The sequence below is a fragment of the Coenobita brevimanus genome, unplaced genomic scaffold, assembly GCF_032717465.1.
Source record: "Coenobita brevimanus isolate Jiangsu-jjx unplaced genomic scaffold, ASM3271746v2 jjx.HiC_scaffold_3696, whole genome shotgun sequence".
In the NCBI taxonomy this organism is placed as follows: domain Eukaryota; kingdom Metazoa; phylum Arthropoda; class Malacostraca; order Decapoda; family Coenobitidae; genus Coenobita; species Coenobita brevimanus.
The window spans coordinates 412,270-425,108 of record NW_027644746.1 but is presented as its reverse complement, the minus strand read 5'-3'; the positions used below and the strand labels follow the sequence as shown (position 1 = coordinate 425,108).

At 45.6% G+C, this 12,839-nt stretch overlaps 1 protein-coding gene and 1 pseudogene across 1 annotated transcript; both read left to right on the top strand.

Annotated features, from left to right (window-relative positions):
• The first annotated feature begins 7,183 nt into the window (after window positions 1–7,183).
• On the top strand, window positions 7,184–7,281 carry LOC145390242 (5S ribosomal RNA; annotated as a pseudogene).
• Window positions 7,282–11,121: 3,840 nt separating this feature from the next.
• LOC145390234 (uncharacterized) lies at window positions 11,122–11,682 on the top strand. Its single transcript, XM_080265228.1, has one exon. It carries the CDS (start codon window positions 11,122–11,124, stop codon window positions 11,680–11,682), a length of 561 nt encoding a protein of 186 aa, XP_080121354.1.
• The last annotated feature ends 1,157 nt before the right edge of the window (window positions 11,683–12,839 follow it).

The following is a 12,839-nucleotide window of genomic DNA, read 5'->3' as shown; positions in this document are numbered from 1 at the left end:
TTATCTCGCTTGTGCACTAGATGGCGTGAAGGTAATGGCCTCGCAGTTTTAACGTTGAGTCGTTACTCCGTATCTTTTCTCCTCCGTGGAGTCGAGTACTTCATACTGATATTCATGCTTTCGTGAAGCTGTGGTGCTTCATTCAGAGTCGAGGTGAAATAAACCTGCATGAAATTAGTTAGTTAACCAGGAGCAATGGGACGTGAATAACCTTGCACGGCGCTAGACCAGAGTCCATACGTGAGGGAGTAAGTTGGAGAAATTAGTGACTGATGTTAGAGGACATCGACAGTGGATCCAGCCGTTGAACTAAAGCTTGATGTATCTAGTGGGAAGGTGGTAGTCGGATATTAACCATTTATGGAGGTATGTTCTATATTTACTACTTGTACAGCTTTATTTTGGACTTAAATTAGATAGTGATAGTTTTAAGAATAGGTGATAGGAGTGATTTGAGTGACACTGGTGGTTGAATATTTGTAAATCTGCATTTAATTCATGTGTACAGCTGAAATGTTTATGTATATATTAATCATTGTTACGACAGCCACATATAGAGGGAGGTGGTTTTTGTTTTGGGGGTTGTTCGTAGGAAAGTGCTGGGCTGTAGCAATAACGACGAGTGGGGTAGGTCATCCAGGGAGTGGGTACGGTTTGGTGGGAATTGGCTAGTAGTGATGAGAGGCGCGGTGCAGCATAGCCCCTTCCCTTGTCCCCTGTATTTTTCCATATCGTGGAGCAGTGGCTTTAAACTGCAAGATTAAGGACTGACAACGGGGTTAGTTAGATTTATAGGTACTTTTACATCAAGGTATTGACGAAAATAAAGGATTCGTGAGGGAAACTTTCGGTTCTATTGAAAAGTGACCTGTGTTCGTCACTTGCTTCAATTTTTGATTTAATTAGTTAGGTTATGTATTTACCGTCATGTTTTCCTTAGCTACCATCTGATAGCTTGTTCAGTTCAAGTTGTACTGCTGTTGGTCTGTTTGACAATGAACATTAGTGTGTGTGTGTGTTTTAAGTAATGATCTTCAATTTCTGATCTCCCAACATTCTTTTTTCCCATATTCTCTCCTACACCCTGACCCTCTGACCCCCATATCCACATTTTGTCCACCATATTGGGTCGGTGGCTGGCACAATGTTGACTCTTCACTACACTTAATTACTGCCTCCATTGTTTTGGTACCTGCAGTATTAGTCTGCCTTTTTTCCCATCAGTCAGCTCGGACTGAATAGGGTTTTGGTCAATTAAAGCTTTTATGGTTCGTTCAAGTGTCGCTCTGGAAGGGTTAAAAAAGTCGTTTAACTCCTCTTGACGAGAAAATCGTTAACAAGTATTGGTTTAAACCCGCAGTGTCTAGCTGAGCAGACTACAACTGGAGCCAAGCAACCGCCCCTGCAGGGTAGTTTGTCTTGACTGTCATGACATAAAATTCCTAAAAACTTTCGTATCATTTGTGTAGAACTAAGTTAATTCTTACGTACCTCGTGAAACAAGTGGTTTCTTCATTGAGTATATATTTCGTCCACTGTTTGCAAAATTTATTTTTAATATTTCTTCGTCTGGGATCGAATAGAAAGTTTTCCCCAGTTATTTTCTTTCATATTCAACTCGTAAGAGAAATGAGTATGGCTGAGAGGAATGAGTGGCTGAATGTCTGAAACATATTACAAATTACATTTTACCAAAGTGTATTAATAATGCTTTAAACTCCACATGTGCCTTGGTTGCTCAGTCGAGTTCAGAAGACTGGTGAGTGGACGATGTCACTGCCAAACCAACGTGACCTGGATGGGTGAGAGGTCTCGGTAAAAGCAGTAGCCGGCACACAGCACTCACGGACACACATCCCCACCTCATCTCTCTCTCGCCCCTCTCATACCGTCTACTTCAAGAATTCCAGACTACCGATGTTAAATAACATCTCTGCAAGTGGCCTACCGCAGCCGAAGTCAGCAGCAGTTTGTGGGAGCAGAGAAGGCTGAGGAAGGCGGCTGTAGTGCAGTGAAATTTTACTAACTTATCGCCACAAAACTTTGTGAAAACATTGTCATATGGACATGGAAAAAAAAGTGAATAAAGTATGGTGGGATATAAAGTGGAAGATATAAGAAACAGCTACGGACATAGGAAATAAAAGTAATCAAAGTTAACTGGAGAAAGTAAAGTATGGCCAGGAAACATTTGGAAGAAATTGAGACTATGGACTTTGAAATAATGGAATGTAAATGAAAATACCTGTCGAGTATACAAGTTGTCATTCACTGTACACTTTACACTGTCACTGTTAATGAAGTTTTATGTGTAGTGGGTGTGAATGTATTGTATTAACTAAGTAAACCAATACTGTTCTTTCACTTTCTTTAACCTATGGAGACTTACCACAACTGTTGTCACTTATAAAAGGGGGGCCTGATTTGAGGAATATTGTATGTCTGGCGTGTAAAGTAATTCGTGTCAGACATGACTTTCCCATGCTGTGAAGTGATTCTCCTGCAGCAGACGACGCCCCGCCGTAGTAAGGCGTGCGAAAGAGTATCTGTTTATTACATGGATAAATACCACATTTAGAATGACACATTTAACATGGGCACCATAGTCTGCTGCACATCGCCCTGTTATGTGGGTGTATGGTTACCACTCAGCGTTGCACAAAGGGTTACAGGGAACCATTAAGCTTGTTAAGCGATGTACTGTACTCGCCTGAAGTAGAAAGAATGATAGACAGAAAGGATGAATGATACAGGAAGAGGAGGGTTGACAGAAAATATAATTAGGCAGCACTACAGGAGTGGATGTTGGTTGCCACACTATCAGCAGATTAGAGAATAATAAAACTGGTGTCACTGTTAATATGTATAATTTCAACTCCCTAACCTTTTCCCGGAGAGGGTATATAAGCTGTCGGTGCAGTTTGGGGTCCTAAACTTTTGAAATGCATAAAAACTTAAGAACATGGAGATTAAGTAATGGCGTTAATACTCCTAATTTTCAGAGGAAGGACGTTCTTTGAGACTAACCCATTACGGTGTTTCTATAAAGTGAAAAAATTGCCCTGTAGTAAGACGAGGCTTAGTCTAGGCAATGATGTTAACCCCTTCAAAAGAATGATATTTTCTAATTTACATCTCAAAAGTTTTGCTTAACTTCATCTGTCTTTTTTTTTTTTTTTTTTCTTTTCAATTTTCTGTAGTAAAAGGCTTGCCGGCTTCTGGCCATTAGTTCCTTCTTCCCTGCCTGAAAAAAAAATAGAGGGGGTTAATGAAGGCTATATCTACGACTATATATAAGAACTACAGTCCGAAGAGTCTCTAAAGTCTTTTAGGGACAGCGTGAATAATTCGTCATAAGATTGAAAGGGGTAAGCATTATTGTTTTAATATTACAGGCGCCCTGGGTTTGTTAGGACGCTGATATACAGAGGGAATTTCGTAGCCAAAATATCGAGGAACCAATAGAGAATGATTCCAACAGAGCTTGATGCTTAGAGGAAAACAGGTCACGAATACCGGCGTGGGTGAGATGGGCAGCTGTCAAAAATAGCGACGTGAAAGGGGAGAGCAAGGAGGGGGGGAGGGAGGGGGGGGAAATGGAGAGCGATGGAAGCAGAGGGAGAGATGGAGGGAGAGGGAGAGAAAGGGAGGGATGGGGAGATGGAGGAAAGGAGGGAGGGGGTAAAGGACAAGCAGAGACTGAGGAGAGAATATTTTACATAACAATGGGCAATAGCAAGAGATGCCTTATAACTATTAAACTCTGCCACTCGCACAAACGTTAGGTGATACTGGATATTAGTCTTGGACATATTTAGCTATATTATTTCTCCATCCCTAAGCAGCTTTTCTTCTTCAGACAACCTAAGAGCACAATGTAACATCTGGCGTATTTGTGAGGGAAGATGAGAGAGACTGGCTGTTGTGGTCTATACGAAGTAAGGAAAGCAACAACGTAGGACAGATTTAGCAGTTTATTTCATCCTTATGCAAGATTTTTCGTGTTACAGTCAACCTCAGGGCACGAGTAACAACTGGCGTGTCTGTGTGAGGGAAGATGAGAGAGTTGACAGTTGTGGTTTACACGCGAAGCCAAGCACGTGCTCCTGTCAGCTAGCGTCTGTGATTCTTGTTAACATTTACAGAGTCCATGTTACGGATCGCCTTTTTGATAACGCGTCCTTTTTAAAGTTTCATTGCTATCTAAAAAAAAAAAAAAAAAAGACTGTGTTGGACTGTTGCTTAATACAGTTCCATTACTTGTTGTAAATTTGATCCTCCATTTTCTTCCAGTACGCAGTACCAGCTGTATATAGAAATTACACCCCTGACTTAAAATGGTGCATACAAACACGTGTCAAAATGTTTTCATGCTTCTACGCCCCTTGTCAAATCATATTCTGGTGACGAGACATGCTAGTGTGTGTTAAGGTGCGTGTGCTTGCCTGTGCGTCTTGTAGAATCATGTAGCAATAGTGTGTCAAGGTGCGTGTGTTTGCCTCTACGTCTTGTAAAATCATATGCTAGTGACGGGACATGCAGGAGTGTGTTAGGGTGCGTGTGTTTGCCTTTACGTCTGGTAAAAACATATGCTGGCGACGGGACATGCAAAAGTGTCTCAGCGTGCGTCTACATGCTTCTCTTGTCTCCCTGTCTGCTTCACTGCCTGCCGAGCCTACCTCTTCCAACAACACGGAACACTGGAGGATATTAATATTCCAGTCAACGCAGGTGCATGTGCGTGCGTGCGTGTCATCATTATTATCATCATCGTCGTATTCGTCGTTGTCTTCCTCCTCCTCCTCCTCCTCCTCCTCCTCCTCCTCCTCCGTGGCTGTGTCTCCCTGCAGGGTAACACTTTACAAAAGGTGGTGTTCGTGCTGGCTGACGATACATCCTGAAACCTTCCTTAAATACCTTGCCTAATGGGTCAAAGTATCCTCGTGTGTTACTAATCCAAACTAAACGGATAATAATATAGCACTTAAAGCAACAATAAGGTGTGATACGCAAAATAATTGGCTTAAGAAGAAGTGTTGCTGTCTGCCAAGCCAACAAGAGGGGCATAAATGGTGTGTCGTGTGGTCGTAAAGCTTAGTTAGTTACCGGGAATATCACCCACACTGTTAACGCCAAGCCTTTCTCCTCCCTGTCAGTGCCGCCGTCACCACCTTTTCCTCCCTCCCTCTTGTCTTCATTACCTGTCAGCCTTCGTCCCCAGGTGCTGAGGAGGAGCCTACACGTGGTGGCACTGTGCACTCATAGTTTCCTGCACCTCACCATGAGAAGGGGCTTGGTCTGACTCTTGTAAGAAGCTGTCTACCACACTGGGATTACGGATATCTACACGTTGCATGTACTGTACTGTACATGTACGACGGTCCCGTAGGAGCAGTTTCTGATTGTGGTTGACGGGTCTGCTCAGCTAGACTAACCGATGTTAAGCAACAACCTGCTCTGTCTACCCGTCCGTCTGACTTCCTGTCTCATCCTTTGAGTCTCCTGTCCATTGGCAATAGCCACCATGCATTTCAGATAGCAGAACCCTCAGGCACATTAGTCATGCAGACATATCACTCGTATCTTCCTCATCTTCTGTTGCCATCATGCACTTCGGTAAACAGACTCTCCATCCACACCCTCCCCACGGCGAGGTGCAGGGAAATATATGGAGGTTTGGCTCGCGGATGCATGTCGCTGCTGCTCCACCCAGGGTGTCCAACGCTACCACGCACAGGCTTCTCATCAGCGCCAGGCAAAACATATAGGAATATATAGTATGCAGGCAAGAAAGCAATCTAGTTGGCTGGCAGGCTGACAGGTAGGCAGGTGGTGTTAAAAATAATATACAATAAAAAAAAAAAGGAAAAGGTGACAAAAGAGGCAAGGAATACACAGTAAAATCTGAAAAAAAAAAAAAAAAAATGACAAAGAAGGCAAGAAATGTACAATGAAAAAAATGACAGAGGAGGAAATATATATACACTGACGATGACTAATTTCTGGCCAGGGATGCCCCCTTCCTACTGCTGTATACCCAGGTAAGAGGGTAGAGGGGGACGAAACGACCTCCACCCCAACCCCCCCATACCCCTACCCACCCATCCCCCACCCGTCATTCTTAACTCGCAGTTACATCTGAAGCTGATTTCCTGCTTAACATTCTTGGTGCCACTGCTGATACAAACATAAAACACTGGGACGTGTTACAAGTATATAATATAACCATCAACACGCCGCAGAAAGAACACAATGCTTTATGATGGTGACGGTAAAACAAACATGTTAACATCGGCCAACTCAGGCCTCGTGTGTTTGGTGCACCGCTTAGCGCGCGCGCGCGCACACACACACACACACACACACACACACACACACACACACACATCTACATACATATATCACAAATGTGTACACACTACATACATATATACATACATACACGCACACACATCACGAAGCATACACGTCCAGTACATACACACTCACAGACACCAACACATGTACGTCAAACACACTCACATACACACCTACACATGTACTATTGCGGCCAGGAGTTCTTAGCCACCCTCGTCCAGCCAATCCGTGTATGTGGCAGCGTCGCATTCACGAGCACAGAAGTTGCCTTAGATGCATTTGTGTCGAATAATATTCCTTCAGCTTTGGGCTTGTACTAATAGATAAAGCAATTGTAATATTTACTTTGGAGGTTTGAGTCTGATAACACGAATATATCATACTTATTATTTAATAACTTGTTTCTCGTATAGAGCCAAGCAAGTGACAAATATGTATATTTGGTTCCACTCCACGACATCCTGTAGGTTTGAACCAGCGAACACAGAGTGAACAAGTTCGAAACATTCATTTGTTACCAGGAGAGAGAGAGAGAGAGAGAGAGAGTATGGTGGGCGCCTGTGAATTTTGGAATAATGAGGTGGAGGCAGACTGGCGCAGGGAAATGCAAGGGATGAGAAACCCTGGATTCCTATGATCCATTGAAAACAGGCCACAGTGTGAATATTTCTTCCATCAGTCACTAGAGGTAGCCTTGCTTTGTGATATATATATATATATATATATATATATATATTAGGATTGCTTTCGTTGGAATAATGAATTAGGAGATAAATGCTGTTGATTTAACAAAAACCTATGATTAAGAAAGTAATTTTCCTCTCTGTACCACGTTGAGTACACCGCTTCCCGTCCGATCAGCGAAGTTAAGCAACGTTGGGTCTGGTTAGTACTTGGATGGGTGACCGCCTGGGAACACCAGATGCTGTTGGCATCCCTACGTCAAGTGGGGTTGGTGGAGGATTAGTGCCCCTCCCTGTAAAACAATTAACTCTAAGCCCTTGGCCACCCCGTTTGGGATACATGGCGTCTGGCAATGAATGAATGAAAATTTGCCTCTCTGTCCAGAGAGAGATATCCAGTTAATGAGAAAAATACTCATGAGTTTGCCAATAATCTCCAGGTGCCAACCACGAGAGAGAGAAAAAAAAATGCTAACATAATGCATTTAACAGAAGTTACGCGGCCTGCCAAATTATTTGACAAAGTCAACTGGCGTTACGCAGAATAAAACCCATCTTTCATTTTGTCCGACGAGACGTTATCCTGGGATAAATAAACTCCTTCGTCATGAGCCAAAGGAAAAATTCCCTGTTTAGCTCGAGCACCTTATTTACTCGTATCGCATTAAATCATGTGTCTGTAGCCGGAATGAAGCCCCTTATCTACAGCCTGGCAAACTCCCTGTAAAGAGTACCCGGTACTATTTTCTACCGACAGACTGAGTTAAGCGGTGAGACTCATCTTTCGTGTAAGGAAATCCATCCCGCCTATGTGTGTGTGTGTGTGTGTGTGTGTGTGTGTGTGTGTGTGTGTGTGTGTTGAATTGAGAGTCATCTGACTTGTGGAGCATGGTATGCGGGTTGGTCGGTTGGTGACTGGGTGGATGGATTGGTTAATGTAGGCTGGTTGTTTCACAGGCGGATTAGGTGGAGTGGGTGGGCGAGAGGTAGGGGGAAAGGGTTGTTGGACTGGTTAAGTGGGGTGGAGTGGGGATCGTGCATTGTAGGACAAAGCAAGAGACGGGTTTGTGTCGTCCTGCCTTTGAGACATTCTGTATTGAGTAAGGTTGTGGGTATGTGCGTTGATGGGTGGGTGTGTAGGTGGATGGACGGATTGTGGGAAAACAGCCACTAGGAATAGGTGATATGAGTTAATGTCCGAGTTGGGAAGAGTTTAGTGTTCGGAAAATCGGTCCACAGGGGATATTATTCTGGAATTATGCTGAAGTAGGTATATATATATATCCAGTGGGTTACAAAAGGTCCATCTTGCAATACGTCTGTTGCTTAAGAGGTCTGTGTTTCAACTGCACGCATCAGTGGGTGATATAACCACGTCGGATAACAGGTTTATGGGGAAGATAGGTTCATTTATGAAAAATACATCCATGGGTATACGACCATGTAGGAAACCTGTATCCATGGAGAGATTCAAGGTCGAAGGAAAAATTGGTCCGTGGGGAGAAAGTACATCAATGGGGAAAATTAGTTCGTAGGAAAATAGGTTACGTAAAAAAGTAGGCGTCTTTGAAAAAAAAAAAAAAAAACAGAAGTCATGAAGGAAAATAGATCCATGGAGGATTGTGCTCCGAGTGTTGAAAATGTTCATTGCTAAAAATATTCATGGGGTGAAAACAGGTCCATAGGGGTATACACGTACTGGAAACATACATGGAATATTTATAATAAGTGGGACCTAAAATATCCAACTTTTAACAGCGACCGTTGCCTGGAATTAGGCTTACCACTGCACACCTTGCACCAAACAGCCATTAGCCAGACTCTATTACCACTTCGTCATCCAGTTATTATATTTCATAATTTACCTTCATTTAGTCATTTAGGCATAGAAAGCCAACCGAAACGAAAGGAAAAATCCCTGTTTAACTGTGTTGAGCAGCTCATTTCTCCACCTCATTCCTCTAAAATTCACAGGCACCCGCTACTCTCTCTCTCTCTCTCTCTCTCTCTCTCTCTCTCTCTCTCTCTCTCTCTCTCTCTCTCTCTCTCTCTCTCTCTATACTGTTAACAAATAAATGTTTCGAACTTGTTCACTCTGTGTTCGCTGGTTCAAACCTACAGGACGTCATGGAGTGGAACCAAATATACATATTTATCACTTGCTTGGCTCTATACGAGAAACAAGTTATTAAATAATCATTATGATATATTCGTGATATCAGAGTCAAACCTTCAGTGTAAATATTACTATTGCTTTATCCATTAGTATAAGCCCAAAGCTGAAGGGGTATTTTTAGACAGAAATGCATCGAAGGCAACTTCTGTGCTCGTGAATGCGATGCTGCCACATTCACGGGTTGGCTGGACGAGGGTGGTTAAGAACTCCTGACCGCAATAGTACATATTAGAATAAATTTAAAGCAGGCCTCACTGTTTCCATCTCCCTGCTGGTTCTCACGCCAACATGGTGCAGTGGAGTTATACAGGTAACCCAGGAGTGGCGCCGTCAGTGCTCGAGCAGGCGAACCTTGAGTCAAAAGACTGTTTCCTCTGCATCCCGCCAGGAAACCAAGCACACAGCAACATGTGCAGTGTGCCACTAACCCAGCTACAACCTCCAGGAATGGGGACAGCCTACATGCCAGCATACCCGACCCTGCACCCGGGGGAGGCGTGGCGTAGTCGGTAGAGAGTTGGCCTGCCGTTCTAACGAACCCAGGTTCAAATCCCCGCTGGGGCAGGGAACAGTTTAAGGATTTGAATTTCATTAAATCAAGCTTTACTGATCTACTAGAAGACCCGCCGACATGTCGTAAAAATACCCCCGCTAATACCAATACACCAGTCCTGTATGAGACAGCCCTAGCATGTATTCAGTATGGACGGTGGGTGTTAGCGCCGAAGTGGTGACATGTAGAGGTGTATGGTATGTAGGAGGACTGCTGGGACTTGATAGCAGGCTGTGAAGCCTATGCCCAGAGTCGGACACATAAAAAAAAAAAAAAAAGCACAGATCAAGTGATGAGTATCTGCACCACGAGAGGCTGCTGGTAATGCTACTATGGAAATGTCGCCATCCCATTTAGAAGCATGGCCCGTGGCGTCAAGTGCTACACCCGTGGTTGCAAGTTGGTCCCATCCTTGGCTGTGGGTTCCGTGAGATTGCTGTATGATCCTGAAGTGCATCAATGTGTGGATACATGGGTTGCCAAGCATAGATTCGAGGCCATGCACAGAGAGGAGGCCATTGGCATGGTAAGGAGCATGGTGGGCATGGTCAGACTTCTTCACATACACGCAGGAGAACCTACGGAGTGGCGTTCTCGTATGGTGGTGGTCCAGAAGAAAGATGGGTGGTCGCGCAGAACAGTGGAGTATCAGCGACTCAACCAGGCAATCCATTGGGAGACCCACCACACCTGACCCCCATTCGACACAATCATTAGCGTGCCGAAGCACATGTTCAAAACAGTAGTGGATGTTTATTTGGAGTACCATCAAATTCACCTCGATGAGGAGAGCAAGAAGATAATCACCATCACCCTGTGGGACCACTTCCTCTTCCAGCACACACCCATGGGCCACTGTACAAGGCAGGAAGCCCTTACCAAGCGCTTCGATGATGCAGCAGCAGAGATCCCTAGTAAATTGAAATGTGTCAACAACACGCTCCTGCATGACCATAGCGTTCCTGATGCTCTCTGGCATACATACCAGTTCTTGGGAACATGTGCAGAAAACAGGATCACTCTCCACCCAGACAAGTTCCGTTTCTTCAGAAGCGTGACCTTCTCAGGTTACCAATTCAGCTGGGAGGAGTATCAGCCTACCCAGGACTTGCTAAGCAGTATAACCAGTTTCCAGATGGTGCCACGCCCCTCCCTCACAGATATCCGATCGTGGTTTGGGCTGGTGAACCAGGTGGCACCACTCCTCGCCATTGCAGCACTCATGGAGCCCTTCAGAGAATTATTGAAAAAAACATCAGGGAAAGTGGTGTACTGAAGCGGCCAACTCCAGTCCATCTTCAAGTCAACAAGGGAGGCTATAGGCCAGCTTGTGACGAAGGGCCTCCAGTATTATGGCCACACAGCCCACAGCAGTGTTCACCGACTTCAACATTCTTGGCATTGGTTTCGTTGTCATGCAGCAGTACTGCCAGTGTGTGTCTCAAGAAGCCCCCTTTTGCTGCAGGGGTGGCTGGATATTGGCCCTGTGGGGAAGCCGCCATCTAACAGTGGCCGAGAAAAACTACTCAACATTGGAGGGGGAGGCCCTTGCCATCGCATGGTGCCTGAAAAAGGCTCACCTGTCCCTGCTGGGGTGTCCGGACCTCATCTTCATCACAGACCACCCCGCACTCACCAAGATCTTCAAGGACAAAGAGCTGAAAGACATCAGCAACCCCCACATACTCAACCTCAAGAAGACACTGATGTACTCATTTCGCATAAAGTACCTAATGGAGGAGGTGAACCGCACAGCAGACACGCTCTCAAGATATCCCGTGCTATGGGGCAGACAGGACGAGACAAACATGGTGGTGGACGAAGCTACATATGCCGTGGTTGCGGCAGCGATGGCTTGCACCCTAGAAGAAGAGGAAGGCGCCATTGTGGACCTCCATCAAGTGGAGGATTAAACTCTCCAGGATGAGGACTACAGGCTCCTCCATGAGCACATGAGTGCCGGTGACTGGACTGACTGGAAGGATTAGGAGCCAATAGCACTCTGCCTGTACTAAAGGATGAGGAGGGACCTTTCATGCCAGGAGGTCATTGTCATGTTCGCTAGAGATGAGGGGCACCTGCGACTTGTAATCCACACAGCCCTTCACCGTGCGGTCCTTGCCAACCACCACGCAGGTCACAAGGACAGAGACTCCTTGCTCAGGTACGCCAGGCAATGCGTGTACTGCCCCAGCATAGATACTGAGGTGAAGTAGAAGTGAAGGCACTGTCAGGTGTACGAAATGAATGCCCCATCACAACCCGCGGAAACCTTCCTGCCCACACTCCCACCTGAGTACACCTTCCAGCAAACGGTGGCTGACCTTTTCTAACTGGAGGGGGAAAGGTACATCGCTTATGCAGACAAGCTAACCAGCTGGTTGGAGGTGGAGCATCTGCCCAGGAGCATTGCCAGCTCACGGCTTATAACAGCCTTTCTTAAGTGGTTGAAGAGGTTCGGTATCCCAGAGGTTCTGTCTTGTGAGGGGGGTATGAACCTCGTAAGTGGGGAAATGAGGGCATTCCCATCCGTGTGGCATGTGCAACTGAGGGTGTCATCAGCCCATGACCCACAGTCCAATGGCTGAGCAGAGGCTGCAGTCAAGTCCGCCATGAGGCTACTGAGGAACAACACCCACCCAGGAGGCTCCCTGGACTCGGATGCTGCTGCTAGGTCCTTATTGCAGTACCTCAATACCCTGCTACATGATACCGATGTATCCCCAGCCCAGCTGCTGATAAGACGTCAGCTGAGAGACTCTGTACCTGCTGCCAAAGAACACTACAGGATCAGCAGCCGATGGGCCAGGATGCCGAAAAGCAGGGAATGGCCCACGGCCCACACTGGGGATGCAGTGTCCATGAGATTCAACCAGATGGCACACAACGTCGCCCCTCTCGACCCAGGACAGTGGGTGGACCTACAGAACCAGGAGATGGAGTGATGGGACAGTGTCGGGGATATCGTTGACACCCCACCCTCAAGGCAAATACCTGGTGCAGCTGGACGGCAGTGGTCGAACCTCCCTCTCAGAAATCGTCGCCACCTACGCCCCTACGAGGAGTCAAG

Bases quoted from the DNA above. Each gene is read 5' to 3' on its own strand.
- LOC145390234 (XM_080265228.1), top strand. From the start codon at position 11,122: ATGGCCACACAGCCCACAGCAGTGTTCACCGACTTCAACATTCTTGGC.